At 40.9% G+C, this 20,232-nt stretch overlaps 1 protein-coding gene across 1 annotated transcript in view; it reads left to right on the top strand.

Annotated features, from left to right (window-relative positions):
- Positions 1-379: 379 nt before the first annotated feature.
- The window catches only part of cacna2d2a (calcium channel, voltage-dependent, alpha 2/delta subunit 2a), a 145,755-nt gene continuing 125,902 nt past the window's right edge, over positions 380-20,232 (top strand). The window contains exons 1-2 of the mRNA XM_041032974.1: positions 380-747; positions 5,496-5,577. Coding sequence (XP_040888908.1) covers positions 632-747; positions 5,496-5,577 — 198 coding nt within the window. The 5' untranslated portion in view covers positions 380-631. The remainder of the gene's footprint in view (positions 748-5,495; positions 5,578-20,232) is intronic.

The raw sequence follows: 20,232 nt of genomic DNA, 5'->3' as shown, positions 1-20,232 counted from the left end.
TACATAGACCTAGTTTACATCAGGAGCCATTTTTCCACGTTGACCTGGGTTTATATGTTCATAAAACAAGGACAATATTTTTTGTCACTTAAGGCCGTTGTGATGTTGTAGCACTGTGCTTCCGTGAAGGCATTTTACTGAGAATATGAGCTATGTTTGTTTTCTAACAATCCTGCTTGCACTACCCTGTGACTGTAATGTATTGCCCTAAAAACGATAAATGATTTTATTTTGAAAGTCGGGATGGGGGCACTCTATTCTTGTCGTGGGGGACTTTACTCTGTAGGCTATGGTTGTTACATTGGAGAGAGTGGGAGAGAAAACGGAGGAAATGTGCGCGGCGGCGGAGAGGGAGGGAGGACAGCGAGTGCGCAAATAGGCAGCCAGGCACATCAGCGGCAGCGGCAGAGCACCTTCCTGATCCTGATCTCCCGTGTCTTCAGCTGCCAATCCTCTGTGCGCGTCTCTGATTGAGATTTCACTGCCGGCTTAAGTGTCCAGAAGCCTCCGCCAGCCATCACCTCCCACCACACACTTTCTCTGGAGCTCGGTTATTCTTAGCTCAGCTGCGAGAGACTGTCCTTCCGGTCCTTCTCTTATTTATCCCAGTTTCTTGAATATTTAATGGAAAATGGCGATCTGCGCGCAGTCGTACGGTATTTTCTGCCTCTTCACAATTCAAACTGTACTTATCATATGCGTCTCTACGCCGACAGACGGGACCCACCTCTTCCCCCAGCACTACACGTAAGTACCCTGCACCGTTTGGGGGATAAACCGGGGTGCGGAGCGCGGAACTAGGACAGGTGGCCCCGACAAGCCTGCACATGCAGCGCCGTTTACCTTGGTGCGAGAGGAGATGCTGTCCCTGATGTTCAAACACAGACGCAGCTTCCGTCTCTGATGCTGCGTTATGAATCTCGCTCTTACAGAGCCCATGTTGTTGTTTCTGTTATTGTGGGCAATGGCATTTAATACCCTAAACCTTATTCAATTTGTCATAGTCAACATGGAAACAGGCTACAGGGAGCATGCACCGGTGCCACAGGCGAATATCCCGACCACGCAATAATTTATTAGAACATCCACAGGGATAAAAATAAAATGATATAACCTCGGTGCGTTGTTTTGCTGTCACTGCATGGGGGAGAATATCCCATTTACGCGTGATGGATAGGCTGAGCTAGAACGAGGCTAGTCTAAAAAGTCCTCCAGTGGATAGTGCACACGCACCGTGAAAATAATCATGTCTGTCCCACAGCAGGACACTCTGGTGTTTTTAACCGGCTAATTTGGATTCAGAGAATAAACCAATTAGTTAATGCCGCAGGAGCCAGGTCTTTAAACCATCAGTTCAAGTCTCTGTATCTCAGCTCATTTCTTACCCAAACTACAAAACTACTTGTTTAGACTCTTTTCGGGTGCACATGCAGCAACGTGGCTTCCAGATAAGATTCCTGGTAATTTCTTTGCAAAAATTAGAAGTTTTTGTTATGGAAATGTAGACGCAGTTTGCTTTATCCAGGTGACCGCAGGCACAGAAAGTAGCTGAGCATCCAGCTGTGCGTAAACCAAGGAAACTAGTGTTGGACTTTTTCAGCGCACGTCTGTTGGCAAATTGTTTTGCTGTAACATTTGAATTTAAAAGCGTAATTTCTTCTTCTCAAATGCGAACAGTGCAACGATTTCACCTTGAATTACACACAACTGAAACACAATGTCTGATGTAACAATTTACCACCTGTGCGTCGGCGTACGATTCAATACACGGAAGTAATTTACCAAATATTATTTTTAAAAAGAAAGTTTCTTTCGTTTTTATTATAGTTCAGGTTTTAGAGTTAAGTGGAAAAAAGGGTAGGTAGGTAAAGGTAAAACCAGAGTGCAACAGTTCCCATTCGACTCTGTGAAGTGTGGCTTCAAATGTAACGTCGCCGTGTTTATGATGATCGTGTCGTGATGACCTGGTGTGAACATGAAGTGTATCCTGTAGTGATGATTAGTCAGTCAGGTTCACCAGAAGTGGCAGGAATCTAAATGATTCCCATCCCGACGCATCCGCCGGATCATCTCTCTGAAATCTTCAGAGCTTTATTTATTCCGGATGGTCAAGGTGACTTTCAAAGGAAAATCAGTTATCCTTCGTATTACCGGCGATTGACTTAAACCGGCAATTAGCTGCATCGTTGATTTGATTGAGCGCCATAAAGAAAAGGGATGTAGATCATTTCTCTCACGTCTGAATTACTTTTCAAACAAATTGACGTGGATGTGTAAATTGTATTTACTGTATTTGAATATAATCTACACTTGTAGTCAGTGATTAAATAGAATTTTAATCTTACAGCAATATCCCCTCTACTTTTCCCTCCAAATCCTCTTCGTTTTTTTTTTTTTTTTTTTTTTTAAAGTACTTAGATCATTGTAACTCTTCTGGATTACAGTTACCACTGTAGTAAGACAATGATAGTCTCATTACTTGTCACATTATTATCAAGCTTGTCTGTGTTCTTGTTTGAGCAGATAAACATAAGATAAAGTCCAGGTCTTGTCCTGTGTGTTGTCTGTATCTGGTCCTCTCTTGGGTTTTAAAAACTGGGTTTTGTGTCACCCGCATCTCTGTGCTATTTGCTAGATTTTGACTTAGCTAATTTAAGTGTATGCTGAGCTGCTGTGGCTGTCCATCGGGTGTATGGGTCTGACACAAACATGGGTTTGAGCTTGTGTATGCTGATAGTCTAAGTGTCCATAAGAAAGGACGGAGTGTCCTCTGTAGTCCACTTTGACGGCCGTACCTTTGCTACACCTTGCCACCTGGCAGCCTGGTCAGATTTTTATGTAATAGGTGTATTGGTGTTTATGTGTACTGTGTGTTTGGGTAGTGGAAGATGGAAATTATTTCCACATTACTAAATGATGGCGAGAAAACCTGTTCCAATAACTGGAATCTAAATGGACGGATGTACAATCTTCTCCAGGACGGTAAAATATCATCACGTACCTCAGTCTAAATCAAACTCAGAGCAATTTTCCCCAAATTTTGTTATTTCCACACATACTAAAATAGTCCAACTTTTGCCCTTAAAGATATTTCAGCATTGCACTTGGAATGATGCGATGCTTTGCAGCAGAATGAACATGATGATAGTGTGTGGCCGACACACAGGTCGTCCATCCAGGCTCATTTCATCACATTTTCTGTTTTCCCATAATGTTTGGCTAACATAAATCATAATACAGAAAAAAAAAACCAAACACACGAGAGACAAATGGCAAAGTGTTAACACTACATCAAACTACAAAGAGCCAGAGAGCATCAGTCAGCTTTCATGTAGTGTACAATAACAACTTCTCTGTTTTTAAGAGAGATCACAGCTTTCACAGCACAAAAGATGTCAAAGCATTCACTGAACATTAGGCCTTAGTAGTGCATGTCATTTACAAAACCAGCATCACCTCTAGTTGTTACTGAATGGAGAGTTCTACATATGTGGGACTGTGAATGTTTTTCTTTTTTGATATTCTATCAGTCCAACATGAATCTCAAGTTATTTTACAAGAGGGCATTGTTGCCTTTAAATGTTTATGATCAGCTTCACGTGATCTGGCCTGATGCAGGTCAGTTGGGCCAAAGCTGCATGGTTGACTATTTGCTATCTGTCAGCAAGTGTGGTATTGATTATATTTGATGTATTTAATGTTGTGCAACTGCTTGAAAAATGAAAACACCAGGAAGGAGGAGTGACCAGTCTAATATGTGCACATCTGTACCTGGTGGTGTGGGAGACGCATGGGTGTGATGCTTTTATCATAATGTGATACTTATATCATGATATGTTGTCTTTTATTGATTTTACCCATCGATAGCTCACGTTTTGTCATTTATGATATCTCAGTGTTGTACTTGAAATGACAAGATCCACTGCAGCAGAATGAGCATAGTGACAGTATCCCAGTCCAATCATATTGGACTGGGATTGACAACATGAGCAAAATTAACATTACACTGTCAAGTTTACAATATCTTTTGATATTTACTCAAATAGTCAAAATCTCTCATCCATTTTAGATTAAATATTCCTTTAAACCACCAACAGGTAAACCCAACTTATTGTTATAAATGTAAGATCAAAAATATTCTTAAGACTGGCAGGGTCAGTGTTGTGCTTTTTGACTTTAGCATTATTGCCTGTGTGTGTGCAATCTATGTATTTACATACACTTACAATGTAAGACATAACATAGGGCAGTCTTACTGCATGTCATTCTTTCAAAGCTGTATATATGTATACGTGTGTGTGTGTGTGTGTGTAGCACGTAGACTAATGAAGTTGCGTAAGAAGTCTGCCTGGCTCGGGGACAGAGGTAGTGTCCCTCACTGTTAGTATCACTGCATCCTGCTCGGCTCTGCTCTCACTGTAAGCTTGTTTTTATTTCATATCGAGGTGACCTTTTCATAGTCAGCGGCCTCTCCCCAGCGGTCCCGCTCTGCACAGTCCTTTTGCAGGCCCTCTTGTTTTCTCTTAATCTTGTCCGTATAAACGCAGCCAGTGCGCACACTCGTCTGCCATGTTTGCTCTGCTGTTACTCTCCTGATGAGGCCCCGCTCTGGCCTGGTGATTATGGCGAGCGCTGTCACTGCTTGGCAGATTTGTACAATTTAATAAATCTGTCTTCCCTCTTGTCGTCTGAGCAAATCTGACATTTAAAGATGACATTTGTCTGCGTCGTCATATTAAAAGACAAACGACTCTGTTGTGTTGTTCTGTTGATGCTAGTGATTAGCTATCTGCAGGCTGCTGAAAGGAAAAGGTTGGCACGGAGTCAGTGGTTGGCTCACAAACGCATGACAGAATTTATTCATCTGATTGCTGAAAGATGAGGGGTTTTTTTTGTTTATTTTCGAATGAGACTTTCTCATCTGCCATGCACATGGATTGTTCAGTGTGTATCCAGGTCGGCAGGTTGGCCCCTGCTCCTGCTTTAAAATGATGTAGTGAAAATCTTGATCCATTAAGTCATTTGTTGCTAGCTGAGCGATATACAGTGATGAGCTCCAGCCGTTTGATCTCTTAATTCCAAACTTGGCTCCGTCTAACGGAGATCAGCTCCTGCTTAGGGTGCACTTCTGTCAGACCTGAGCAGTTTTATTGCAGAGCCGCTGATCCCAGCCGAACCAAGACAGGCACGTTCACTTCCAGTCCTGCCAGAGCCGACCAGACATTTAGAAGTTGTGGTGGGGAGAGAAGGTGCTGATGACTAGCCCAGATATTAGGAGAGATAAAAGTTAGGAGAGATCCAGATAGGTATCTGGGAGTTTGCCAACACAGACAGAGATACACAAACATGGGGAAAGACTCACTTTGTCTGTCACAGTTAAAAACACACTCACTCACATGCCTTGACAGGGAAATGAATGAATGCCCGTGTGATGACGATGTTCAGGTGAAAATGTCGAGGGATGCAGATTGAAAGTGTCTAATTTTATTTTCCAGAATGATTCACTGGGCAGGACGCATCGAGAAGGAGCTGGAAAAGGTTCTGCAACACGTCACCGGAACTCAGCAGATGAGATCGGTAAGTTGACGTCACGCTTCATGTGACACACTGCATTTTCCTGCATTATTAATCAGTAAGATTTCACTGGGCGAGGTTGTACAACATAGGCTCCCAAAGCCTTGTGTATTTGTGTGCGAGGTGCTGTTTGTGTGAGTGCTGGAAAAATGTTGGTCTTTCAAAAAATATTGTTTTATTATTAAACTTCACTCTTGAGATCATTTCACCCTGATTTCCAGTGTAAATGAGCTCTTTTCAACAGTTTTCTTGTCCCAAAAAAATCCTCTCCTGATACCTTTTAATTAGTGGAATGATCTCAGAATCAAAAACAAATCCCTCGTTTTAAGAAACAAGAGCGGTTTGTTAAGATGGACACATTTTGCAGAACATGGTGTTGGTTGTTTGTGTCTGCGTCCTTGTACGAGTCTGTGTGTAGCACGTGTCTGTCTTGTGGTAGAGCAGATGGTTGAGCAGAGTGTGATTGACACTGTTTCATCACATTTCTGCCGTGTGCGCATGTTGACCGTGCTTCCAGGGTTTGTAATGCACCCTGAGATAAATGCTTCATTATTGCTGTATGGGTGAGTGTGATTCATCCAGCCGGTACGGTGCCTGTGGCAGCTTTAATGCTAGCAGTAACAGTGGGCTTTGTGTGACGGTTTTTAGAATGGTGGCAACATGATGGATCCCAGACGGGAGGAAGTGAGATCACAGGGATTGTGCCGGTGTAAAGGTTAATGACCATTAGTAGATATCAGGCAGATACTCAGACTGCATGATAACGATAGGTTGATTTTTAGCACTCCAGCATTCCACTTTAAACAGAACATAACAGAGAATGTTTACCCATCAAAATATTTGCCCTTTGCAGTTTGTGCAAATATTTATTTCCAGTATTCCCACTGAGAAATGTGAATTTCTGAACTGCAGTAGTCTCCTAAAATAATGTTACTCATGGTTTCAAATTGAAAGCATATTGTTGCTATGTGACATGCAAAAATCCTGTATCTCCAAAATGTTGTCATTTCACAAACTATAAAAAACTTGTAGTCTTGATTTAAGTTCACCAGTAGTAAGTCACAACTTGTCGCCTGTCTTTGCTTTTTAAAAAAAACTTTTTACTCGATGTACTGTATGACACAACTCATTGTACGTGCACACAACTACGAATTTTCTATTTTAACATGTTCATTCACCTGCTGGTCATTTTCCTGATAAATGGATTAATAGTTTGATTTGTAATTTGGTTTAGTTTGGTCAGAAAATTGGAGATAGTACACAGTCATAGCGCATATCACAGTTACCTAAAACATAAGGGGATGCCATCAAATTTCTCATCTTGTCAGACAAACAGCGTGAAACCTAAAGTTAGTAAATTAACTGTCATGTAAGACAAAGAAAAGAAGCAAATTCTCACAACTAAGCTGGAACTTGGGAATGTTTGGTATTTGTTAGCTTGGAAAATGGTTCCTGATTCATTTTCTGTCAGTCGCCTAATTGATTAATTGAATAATTGTTATTATTGAGAGGAATGTACTGTATGTTTGGTTTAAATACGTTACAGAGTCTCTTCACTGCTTGTTATAAAATTGGGACCTACACAGCTGAATGATCTTGAGCTCTATGGGACCTGAAGCTGTGACATTGACATGACGTTAAGCACTTGATGGGCTTTGCACTCTGTGCATTTAATATATTATACACTACAAGTTGCAGAGGTTTTCTCTGTAGGCCAAACCCGAAAGAAGGCAGTCTCTCTTTGAAAATGTTACGTTCATCCCAGTGATGTCTTGTGTAAGGTGCCCATATGGTTGCATGTGCATGTGTATGTGCTGGCCTAACTGTGTGCGCAAAGCAGGTGTGAAAGAACATTTATCATGGCCCCAAACAGGAGTCGTCACAGGGTGTGCTAAATGGCCCAGCATGCCTAGAAAAGCCATTTTCTAAATGGATGCCTCTCTCTATACGTGTGTCTTGATAGAAATCTTCCCAGGGCTATGCCGGCTGGTAACAAGATTGCCTCCCTCTGTGCCCCCTTCCTCTTCATGCGCAGTTTATTCTCAACAAAAAAAAAAAAAAAATGTAAAGTGTGTGCAAATTTTTTTTGAGTTTGTCTTACATGGAAAGAGACAAGGAAGTACGGTAAGTTGAATATAATGTGGTCTGTTCAGTTCCCCTCGGTTGAGATTTTATTTTTTCTGACAAGCGAGGTAGCGGGTGAAAGAGAGAGAAAGGCCAAAGCAGGGCAGCACAGAAAATAGCTGAATACATTTTGAGTCAGTCGACTTAAAAAAACAACACGGATGTACAATATTTTGATGTGTTTTAGCTTGTGCATACTGTGATCAAGTTTCAAGTGTCTTCCAAAATAAGGAACAACCAAGTAATTTAAATGCTTAATATCATATTCTAATATATTCTGCCCAGGTTTGGTCAAGATGTTATTCTCCCCTGGGGGAGTAAAAGAAAGATAGAGAGGGTGAGTGATGTATCGGAGCAGTTCGAAGTTTCGAATGGAAGAGTGTGGACCGCGGATAGACAAGGAGAGTGGGCGGCTTTTAGAGCAGAGTAGGAGGAGGGTTTTTTAGAGAGAGAAAGGATGAAGAATGGCTTGACAATTGAGATGGATGTTCAGGCGGTTTTGTGTGTATATTTAGAGTCAAACTACTTAAGATGGATGAAATGATAGAGGGGAAGGACGAGAATTAGTAAATTTAAATGTGAGCAGACGGATGCTGTTTATAGTCCTTATCCTCCTCATTTTCCTGTGTGCTGCTGTGTTTGATGCGTTACAGTATGTGGTGATGAGAGGCGGCGGTGGACACTGGCATTGTTTCCATATCCTCAGGCTTATTCAGAACCGTTTTAATAGGCACACATGAGCAGTATGCCTACACCCACATACTGTCACTACAGTGATTTGATGATTTATCAGTGATACAGACAGATAATATTATTATGTACATATTTAGACACCAGGTGGACACACACATTCACTGTACATATTGTAGCTGTAAAAACCATACACACGCGAAGAAATGTCATTCTCCAATGAAATGGCCAAACAGGAACCTGAAAGACATCAGGGGAAAACTAGGGTTAACAGGTAAATGTAGTCACTGTATCACGCAGCAAGAATGAATTAGTTTAGTGTTGCTAGCCTATTTTGTGCTCTCTAGCAAGCTGATAACAATATTGCACTCTATAGATCATATTTTATAAAAACATAACGTTAGTCTTACATAGCCAGACCTATCTCCACACTTGGTTTTAGTATTGTGCCAGCACTGGAGAGTCAAATATAGTCTATAGTCTCAAATATAGTTTATAGCAAACTACAATAACAGTGTAACTTAAGTTACCTCATCTATCAACCTGATTATCATCAGTCACAATCAGTATCCTTTATGTCACGTCACATGGCCGACGCCTAGGACGATGGCTTGTGCCTACCTATGAAAAGGTCGAGAATGTTCTTGAGCAACAGGATGCAGTTCACTTAATGGCCACGGTGTCATTATTAACAATGGTTTTATGTTAAATATAGTACTAGTTACCCATGTACGCTTAGGTCAGTAGTTTTGTTCAGTGGCTTACAACCTACAGCCCCCTGCAATGGCTCATAATATAAATCCTATGGGTCGTAGGAAAGGAGTTAAAGGTTCTGCTGCATGAATTTTATTTCAGTTTTTGGACTTTTGTCGAATCGTTGCGTTTTTTGTGAAATATTGGATACCATCAAAGTGTTATTTCAAAGTGTTATTTCAAAGAAACCATATAAGACATTTTAAGGGGAAATCATTCTGTGGTGGAAGTGCTAACAACTCAGAGGCATCTGAGACATGACAAGGAGCTCAACTAGAGACAGCTCTTTTTTTTTTTGCAAAGGGTCAGAATTCAAAAAGGTCTGAAGCTTAGAATTGATAGATTTGAATTTATTTCTAATTTATATAAAAATATTGTGTTTTACAAGTTATTTATATGATTTCATATGCATATGTTAAATAAATGCAGTGGAGTAAAAGGTACAAGGTTTCCTTCTGATCTATCAGAAAATGGAAAAGTACCACAAAACTGTATTGAAGTATAGTACTTGAGTAAAGATACTTGGTTGCATATCACCAATGCCCGATTCCCACTTGCATATAGAGTCAGGGCAATTTCCTCATTTTCAATTTAGCAAGCCTCTTAAATGGCGATGCCGTGCAACATATGTCGAACTCTCTCTCAAATTCATTTCAATAAGAAGAGTCTAATCAGCATGAATAATTTAGCCTGGTGCACATGACTGCTCCCGAACCCCTCGGTTCAGCCTGGCACTTCACAACTCTGCATTCTGAGGATCTGTCTGCCCCGCCTCCACGCCCTATCCTCTTGCCATTTGCTGCTCTTGATTACTGGAAACTTGAGAACGAGACACATCCAGATCAATAAGAGAGTGGAAAGACGGAGTGCTTGTGAATGGGTGTGGAATTCACCCAGTTTTTAATATGAGCTTAGTTTTTAAATATTTGGCCAAATATGTTTTTTTGCTCTCTTTCTGTCACTTTTGCCCTTCACTCTGTGTCTGCTTGTGCTGTGTGGGTCAACACAACATCAGTCGGCCTGCTGACCGCATGCTGGCTGCAGGTTTATCTCAGTTCAACACAGACCTTCTTGCCTCTTGTGCTTCCAGTGCATGTGTGAATGCTCATGCCTGTGTGTGGGTGTGTGGTAAGTCTTCTTTTTTTTTTTTTTTTTTTTTTTTTTGTTGCTAACATTGCTAAGGCCTCGGGTTCAATTTGATCAGCGCAGGTATGTTTTCATGACTTGAGGGAGATGTCTTTTCCAGGCTGAACACAATTCCAAATGTCTCTCGTGCTTCTCCGAACCTTTCCTCTGCTTCCTGGAAAAAGAAGGTTGCTCACGGCCAAGACAGCCGGGCCTCAACAAACAGATATCTCTATAAAGTGCATTGGTGGATTTACTCACTATCGCTGACCACAGAAATTTCCAGTAATCTGCCTCAAATGCCCAGCGCTATACTAGACATCACCCCTGCTCTCACTCTACAATCCTCACTTTCTAGAGCTGATGTCAGCTTCACATCTTTCTCTCTCTGTCTGTGCTGATCCATCAGTGGACGATGATGTGAGGGCTGATCACTGACATTTGTTTCTTGATTTAAAAGCTCACGCCTGTAGACAGTTTACAGGAAGAGTTGGAGGTCCCTCCTCCCACCATAGGCGGTTTCCTTTAAAGGAGAGAGAGGGAGAGAGCACGCTCAGACCTCCTCTTTCAGCTCTCCTTCCTCCCTCCCCCTCCATCTTCTGGCCTGGACCTTATACAACAGCAGCTTGTTATCTGGCTGTGTGAAACATCACAGGCTATTTCTGCGGGATAGATAGTTTACTCTCTGGCTCCAGTTTTCTCTCCTGATAGCTTGTCTTAAGTGTCCCTCAGTCACTGTGTAACACACATCAATGCGCACTATGGTCTACTGTTACTGAGGCCTTTATGTATGTTTAAATAAATAAAGAGTAATTAATTACTGCTATTTCAGCACATCTACAACGGCAGCAACAATTGCACAGTTTAGTCAGTTGGTGTAAAAAACTAAAATTTCACTAAAACACAACAGTGCCTTTTAACATCATCTGAGCAAAGCTGTGCTGTCAATTTCTACTTGACTCGTAGCTATAGTTGTTTTTCTGAAAATAATGAATGCATGTGTCTCTCTTTTTTCACCAGGACCCACTGGTGTCACCACCTTTACATTTTGTAATTACATTTTTGTAATTGATAATGCACATAGGAAGCACTTGATATACCACTCCTGAAGTAAGTTAATTTATAACAGGTTTTAATATTGTCTGACCTTGATAATATAAAATCTCTGATCAGTACTAGGTGTTGTGTCACATTTTTTTAAAGATACAATTACAGATATGATACTTGAATTTAAGTACAGATACCAAAATGTCACTTTTTTATACCTCACTTTTTATACCTCAGAAACATGTACCAGGAATATGCAGATATTCGACTGGCTAACGCAGCAACTTTTTCAGTGCCGTGTAGTTTTTGGCACTGGCACCTCCAGTGCCCATTTAAATGTGTGGGAGGAGGAATGGGGGGGGGGGGGTGCTTTTTGCATAGTGCTAAAGTTGGTCTGAATGCAGCCTAAGGGAAACACTTTGGTAGGTATCAAAATGTACTGAGGTGATAGATATTAATCGGAAATAAATTATGCAACCTTTTAATCTACAGTAGTTAACCATCCATTTGTGTGCCCAAGTGGAGGTAATGTCCAATTTATAAACCTGGCTATAGCCCAATTCAGTCATCCATTTAGCTCTTCCCAAGAGCGAGCGGTCATCAGGGTTACACCTCAGGGTCATGAAAGCTTAGACACGGTCTGTTAGCAAACCACTTTTTGTTCTGTGTGGAACCCTTGTGTAACCCACATTCCTCTGTTTTTGTTCCAACTCTAGCATTTACAGTGTGTTTACACCAAACAAAAACAAAATAAAACACACAACAAATTAACTGTGGACATTAGAGGCACATAAAACCAGTAGCATGCTGAACGTTAAGCAGAGTGAGAGCCGGTCAGCACCATTACTCCCAGCCTCAGACTCCTCTGGGTTGACAGGAGAACAGAAGGGCACACAAACACGCAGTATTTATTTTTCTGCCTCTTTATTAGTTTTCTGACACCGCGGAAGGTTACAAGGATTCCTCAGCTCCCCGGCTTGATGGCCTGGCACAGGTTGGCAGTGTTTATATAAATGAAAATACATATATCTGCAGAGTGCAGCCGTGCATGCAGATATCCCCGGGTTGGTGTTAGAAGGAATTACTTGAAATAGCTTTGCAATAAAAATGTGGCATTTTAGAAGAAGTAGTACCAGATTATATAGTGTCAGTGCCCTGTCTCCAGTTTCATATTCTATTTATTTTTTATGCCTCCGACAGCCATGGCCAGTGGCATTATGTTTTCTGGTTGTCCATCCCATTCTCATGAATGTGACATCTCAGGAGCACTTTGAGCAAATTTCTTCAAATTTGGCACAAATGTGAACTTGCGCTGGAGGATAAACTGATTAGGTTTTGGTTGTCAAAGGTCAAGGTCAAGGTAATTCTGACCACACAAAACACATTTTGGGATAGACAAGAATGTAAACTGCAACTTCACTGGCTGGGGAAGCATACAATGACATGCAGGACACGTAGAATGTTTTTATTGTGTTGAACCATTGTAAAACATACTTAATTTGAGTTTGAGCTGAAAATGAACTGCTAATCTTATAAAGATATATGTTTTATAAATCAATCTCCCACAAATAATTTATGTGTAGTTCTGTTAATTAAGTGATATGTGATCATATCGCAGACATTTTGAAACTGTCACCATATTTCATTTCCTAGATATCTCTGCCCAGGCGACTGAAATCAATAAAGCAGACTTTAAAGACACAGCGCTACATGGTGCATGCTGTGTGCGCTGGGTTTTATTTCTTCTCTGGTCACATTATAAAACATCTTACAGTATATCACTGTGTGTGTGTGTGTGTGTGTGTGTGTGTGTGTGTGTGTGTGTGTGTGTGTGTGTGTGTGTGTGTGTGTGTGTGTGTGTGTGTGTGTGTGTGTGTGTGTGTGTGTGTGTGTGTGTGTGTGTGTGCGCTTGTTGATTCCCGTGTAGTGAATTACCAGGATGGAGCTGTAAAGACCCACTGGGGGGAAACTGCCTCTTAAGTGTCAGCACAGAACAAACAGAGGTGGCCGGAGTGTCTGAATCTCGCTGACATCCACTGTGGTACAATTGGAAGCTGTATTTGTGTAACTAATTGTCGCTCGATGAATTCAGGGAAAACAAAAAGCAGATACATTCATGCTACTAGTGAAAAGAAGGCCTTGCACTTGTTAAAAGGAAGACAATATAGCATTATGTGTCAAAATAGGATTAGAGGTCTGCTAAAGCTCCAGCCCTGTCAGAGGAAGATGCTTTATTTTGCCTACGCTGCAAATCTTTCCTCCTTGTCTCCATTTTTTACACTATTATTTGCAGTGTGTGTGTGTGTGTGTGTGTGTGTTCATGCTTGTGTAATTTTCAGTGGTCTTCTGTTTGATGTTTCATAGAGCGCATGACGTGTCTTTGGTGCTATCTATGCTTGACAGAGAGAAAGAACTGGGTACAGTTCCCTGAGTGGGTTGCAGTGGTAATGTAGAGTGGCGTGATGCCCTAGAAAATTCCAGGTGTGAAGTGCTTTGTTCATTCCACTGCAGAGGGAGGGCTTCTCTATGTGTGAAGTGGTAGGTGTGGCGTTTATTTCCATTGTGAACAACATGTCTTGGCCTTTTTCTGTTTGTGTGTTTTGGGTGGTTGTGTTTGCATGTGAGAGAGTTTGGTTGCACTGAAGTCTCAGAGGTTTTGTCCTCCTCTTCTTCTCTTCCTCCTCCACCTGCACTAGTCCGTGATTGATTGGTCACAGTTCTGAATAACTTTAATTGGTTTGCCTCAGCGGTGGGTGGTTCTCAAATGCCGAACTGCTGTGGAAGTCCCAGAAAAGCGTTTTAATTTTTGATCATGTAGGCAGTAAGGACTCTCCACTGCCATCTGAGAGGGGTCTTCAGAAGTGCTACCTACATCTTTTTAATTCCGCAGATCGTAGCTCACTTTGTGTCTTCTGCCTTGTTCTCTTTTTCTCTCTCTCTCTCTCTCTCTCCCTCTCTCTCTCTAAAATCTGGAGGAGAGAAGCTCCCCCTCCCACTACTATCTATCTACCCTCTTCTTTGGCTTCGAGCTGGACTCACTCTCATCTCTGCCTCTGGCCCTTTTCCCAGGGCTTCGTTGTTTGATGGGATTTGTGCTCCACCACTACAATTGCAGCGTTACACATATACTCACTCATGTACATGTATACACACATATACTACATTTACAAACACAAACACATACAGGATAAAGACACTGTCTCCTAGAAATGACATTTACACCGATCAGCCACAAAATTAAAACCAGTTGCTTGTTTTAATGTTGTTAGGTGTGTGTGTGTGTGTGTGTATACGTATATAGTCAGCCACAACATTAAAACCAGAGAATGCTTTTAATTAATTAATTAATGTAAACATTCGGTGACAACATATTGCATTATGCATTATAACATTATTTGTTTGAAAGATTGTGATCTTGGTTAAATAATGTCTCGGGACAGGACATATTTACTTTATTAACATTTATCAAAACCATTTTCTTTCCCTATCCTTAATGTCTATGGAGTCACAGTCCTGGAGAAACAAATTAATACCTTATAAACAAGATTTCAGGGAGATAGAGTTTTGCTAAAAACTGCCATATTGCTCACATTGATACAATCACATCTCTGCTCCTTCACAGTCACTGTCATTTTTACGAAATCAAACAGGGACATGTTGCCATTTTCTGACCATCAAAACCTGTGGACCTGAAAGACTCCCATAAACGCAGGCTAGTATAAAATATTGATGCAGCTCAAAGCAGGATGTAGTAAAATGCCTGAGACTTGCCATCACACATTAGATTGATTAGAGACAAAGAGAACATCGTTACCTCCTAGTATTTGTTATTTCACAGTAAAATTGAAAGATAATGAAAAACATTTTCATTCCCCCAAACAGTATTACAGTTTACTTTTTCAAACCAAAACTGTTCACTGATCACTTGTATACTCATCAAATTGTTGAGCAACTTTCCCTCAATCCAGCATGTTGTTAGTGCTGCTGTGTTCTGTGCCATTTAATACTTAAATCTCAAATTGGTATAAAAATGTGCTACCTTACATAAGCCAGTTTTTTATGTTCATGAAAACAGTGGTTGGCTCTGTATAATTGGCCAGACTTCTAACCTAACAGCTTGCACGGTAAAGTGAAATCCAAGTCCAAGTATTTATTGATAATTCTGGCATGAAGACTGACTTCTTGTTTACTTGTTTCTGTTGCCATTTTAGACGTTGTGGTCCCTTGTTGCAGTTATATATAACATTGCTATTTAAGTTAGCACCAACACCGTAATTATTAAATTAATCACACAAGTGTTTGGGAAAAAAAAAAGAAATATTTGAGGACACTGATTACTAAGAACCTAATCAATCAGACATGTGTTATATGCAAGAGTTAAAATTTTATTCTGACTATTATTGCTGTATAACTGCAGCATTTGCTTTACATAGGTATTGTATGTATAAGCCGTCAATCTGTTTTTGCTTACAGGCAGCTTAGCTTCCATTGTCATGGGGATGTGGATGGCATGTGAGTGAATGTTTGTGGATGCTCAGGAGTTAAATCCTGAAGAGCGCAATGGATTTATGACTGACACATAAAGTTGAGCCTTCGTCATCGTCAGTGTTTTTTTGCTATACAGTACGTGATATTTGCTGAGGTACTTCCTGCGTGCTTGGATTCACGTGGCTACATGAGTGGTCTCTTGAGTTTTTTGCTGCGATGATTACAACACGTGTACGCGCTTGCGCGACCGTGTACATATGTGCTGCCGTGTGTTTGGGTGAACTCTGGACCACCAGCTCATTTCACACACAGACAGACATCAAAGGCGGTTTGAATTAACCCTGCGTGTCGGGGCCGCTCTGCATGCCATCCGCAATTTCACATCTCTGCCGCTCCCGCAGCACCAAACTTACATGCCCATTCATATTGAAATGAACAGATGGAGTTTTGCCATGCATCGAATCGCCATCCTTCACTGAGAAAAGATAAAACTTCAAAAGAGCAGAGATACACTCGGATCTGTTTGCAGGTGGTGAGGCTATGTGTCGTCGCGGGTGAAGCAGAGGTGTTCTGTGTCTCTGTGAAAGTGTGGCCAAAGTGCAGGTATCATGTTTTTCTTATTAAAGCAGGTCAATTGTGTTTCCATTACAGCCCTCTTGCAAAAGCCGGATTCCTTTCTCCTTGATTAGACACTGCAGAAGTGATGTCATGGTCACGAACACGCACAAAAAGACACACACGCACACACAGGTACACACATCAAAGCATATGCGGCTCACCTCTTTTAACTCACTTTTAAATCCATAACAGGAAGCAGTGGCCTCACCACGTTGTTTGCTTGTGCGTCCAAAATGCGTTTTTTGATTGTTCTGACTGGATAGCGTTACCTCTCCCTTTACACTCATTTTCACATTTTCACCTCATCTTGGCAGCTAATTTAATTTGATATTGTATTTATTGATCTGGCCAACTTCAATTTCCTGCCGCGCCGTGATTCTGTTGCACGATGAAAGCGATGATGTAGATGAACAGGAGAGGCGATGGCGAGGATGGAGATGGTGATGAAGAGTGCGATGATGATAATTTCTGCGGGTGATTGTGATTGCCATGAGTTGTATGCTGATTAGAGCAGTGTCTGAAGATGGCTGGGGTCGGTGCAGCGTAGGTGAAGCCATCAGCTGCGCTGTGTATTTTTAATATCCCTCAGCCATCAGTAGGCTGCCATGACAGCTATTCAGTAAACACATTCATATTTCATTAATCTGGCCTCTCCCCTCTCCTCCCCCTGACGGCCTCTTATTGTCTCCTCTAGGGGTTGTTCAGTAATCCACTGAGACCTTACCTCATCCTACTGTGTTACCTGCACCCACACACATACGCACTCTGCTTTAAGTACTATAGTAGGAAGTCTTTTCTCATGGCTTTTTTGTACATACTTACTGTGTCGATGACGGCTAAATTTAACAGTGCATAGGACCACTGCTAAGACAAATACACCCACATACTGTATGTATGCACCTCTGTACTTTGTTTTACAGTGTGTAAACACACTCACATGGGGTGCTCATACCAATGACACATGCTGGGATAAAAACAACCATTAAATTAAGTTACTTAAAACGTGTAGATGTACTATATGACGTTTAAACAAAATCTCACCTAATATTTTTCGGTGACTGCCTTTTTAACATTTTACATATTCAGAGATGTTTTGTATTTGTCATGTCTGGATTATGTGTGGGTATTTTTTTTTGCACATCCTCACCCACATACAGTTTCACCACTGTTATTCAAGCCAGTGCATCTCAAAATGAGACACAATAAATAAAATGGAATTACATAATGCTAGTGGGCCTGAAGGCGGCGCTACAAGCAGAGGCTGAATTAGGGGATTTGAGTTTCACAGTTTATTCTTGATGTTATGAACAACAATTCACAAATCAGTCTCAACTCAAGGTCGACTTACTCGCCTGTTTCTGAGATTTCAGCGTTCATCAGCTCAATTTTTTTTCAAGCTGAACTTTTAAGTTGGTGTGGAATTAAAAGTTCTTAAAGTGCTCAAGACAGTCCTTTTTTTTACAGCAGACATTTTCACTTGTCACAAAGGCAAAGCTCAGGTGTTACTTATAACATTAACAATAGCTCTGTTCTGTTCAGGTGTCCCAGTAAGCCGTGACAGTGTGACAGTGAGTCAGCACGAACAATATAAAGACCCTGAAACTGAAGCAGCTAAATGGAATTCAGCCATCATTCATTTTATTATTTGCCTTTCTGACTGGGACATGTCAAAATGCCTTTGGTGAAAACATGTACAGTTCGAAGACAAGTGAGCAAACTCATTCCTCTAATCAAGACAACTAATCTTCTTGGGAAAAAAAAAATGTTGATCCTATAAAGTCACTGATCACACTGATAGAAAACTGTGTCACTGTGACCATTTGCTACTGGATGGATCTTTAGCTTTTTGGGGGGATTTTTACAAAAAACACAGTCACTTCCCAAAAGCTCATTTTTATTATTTATTTTTTTTTTTTTCAGCGTATTCATAGCACACTTGACACTATTGGAGTGACACTATTAATAAAAAATATGGCTGCCAGTAACAAATCAATAAAAGAAAGTGACACTGAGTTGTGCTTAAACCCAAAGTTAAAGACACATCACTTCTATCATCAAGCTCTGTACAAAAAAGAGTCCCTTTCTGCAAATAAAGTGTAATATAAACTAATCAAATTTGGCAGTAATGGTCAATTATCAACCATCATTCAAAATGTGAAGATCACTTATACTTGATATTTGAAGGAGTGTGCAATCTACTGCATAACATCTTGTTACTCAGAGTGGATTTACCCTCTTACTGTAAACTTTGGCACTTGTGTCAGAAACTTTACTGTATATTGCAAATGACATTCATGTGTTACAGTGGCTCGTGTGTTGTGCTGTGTTTTAAAATGATTCAGAAAGCAATCGTAACCTGGCAGAGTACATTTCAGACTGATTTCTTGCGTAATTTATTTCCGCATGTCAATAAAATGGTAATGGGTCATTGCTTGTAGGGCGGCATTTTAGTTACGGCCTGTCCTGTAGTCCTTGTATCATTCTCAACTCAACATTTGTCTCTGCCCATAATGAAGGCTCACTGTAAATTTTCCTCAAATGAATTATTCAGTTGTACTCAGCCGAACTGATCTAGGTGCATTTGTACATTGTGTGTGTGTGTGTGTTTGTGGCTGTTCCAGATAAAGATGACGTTACTGGTCTGCTGAGCGGGAAAGGGGATAAAGCTGTTTGTATTGGATGGGATTTAGCGTCAAATGAAGAGGATAAATAGTCCATCCAGGACTGATCGAGCCTCATAATGTAATACGAATGCACTGATACAAGAGCACAGCGAGTCATGGTCTGCCTGTGTGGAGCTTAGGTGTATGTTCGTGTACATGAGAAAAAAACTCATCATATCATAAGGAAGGAGACATACAGTGTGTATACTGACAGTGAAATCCCTTTTCAGCTCAGCAGTGTGATGTATTTGTGAAGAGATTTTGGCATTGAAGGTGGCTCAGGGGTGTGTGTGTGTATATATATATTTGTGTGTATTGGGGATTGGGAACAGTCTCGTCTACCATTGATGTAAACCGTGCATGGCCTTGAGGGTGTGTAATGTTAAATTCACTGTTAAATGTGTAGAGTGTTGAAGCCTTCTGCTGGGACTCTTCTCAGCACCTCAGCTCCACCAACAAGACCATTTGACAACAGCTAATGGCACATAGACATGGACACTGTACACTGACTGTGGGCCAGACTCACTCTACGGTTTGTGCACTCCTACTTCAAATGCCCTTATTTTGTTTTTTGTTTTTAACCACAACCATGTCTACATGTGTATATAATTTCAAACTGGCTGTTAGTCTCTTGCTTTTCTACGGCTCTTATGCCGTTTAGCTATGGTTGACTATTGTCTCAAAAGGCATGTGTCAAACATAGCCAGAGTCTCTCTGTATCCAGTGGACTGCTGCACTCAAATTAGTAGCTTTTAGTCACAGCTCTCTGTGTGACTCAACTCTACAGCCTCTGTATGAGAGGATAGCCCAGTTTGTTAGCAGTGATTTTTGACTAGTTGTTTAGAACAATGTGGGAACCTGCTTGGGAGTCCAGGTCAAATCCTAGATGAACTACTTAGTTACCCGCATGGTGTCATAAATCATAGCAATACTGTTTTTTTTGGAGGTGGAATTGAAATTTGACCATGTGCTGTACAATAAGACGTGATACAATCCATACTTCCAACACTATACAAAAAAATGATACCAATAGAAAACTCACTCAAAATTTAAAAATGTTGAAAAAAGCTTTTCTTCTAAGGCCCTTTATTTATGTATTTAAATAAAGAGAATACCCTAGGAATGTGGGGAAGTGGTGCTTTATTCTGAA

Source organism: Toxotes jaculatrix, chromosome 3 (genome assembly GCF_017976425.1).
Source record: "Toxotes jaculatrix isolate fToxJac2 chromosome 3, fToxJac2.pri, whole genome shotgun sequence".
Lineage (NCBI taxonomy): Eukaryota > Metazoa > Chordata > Actinopteri > Toxotidae > Toxotes > Toxotes jaculatrix.
This window is presented reverse-complemented; position numbering and strand designations above follow the sequence as displayed.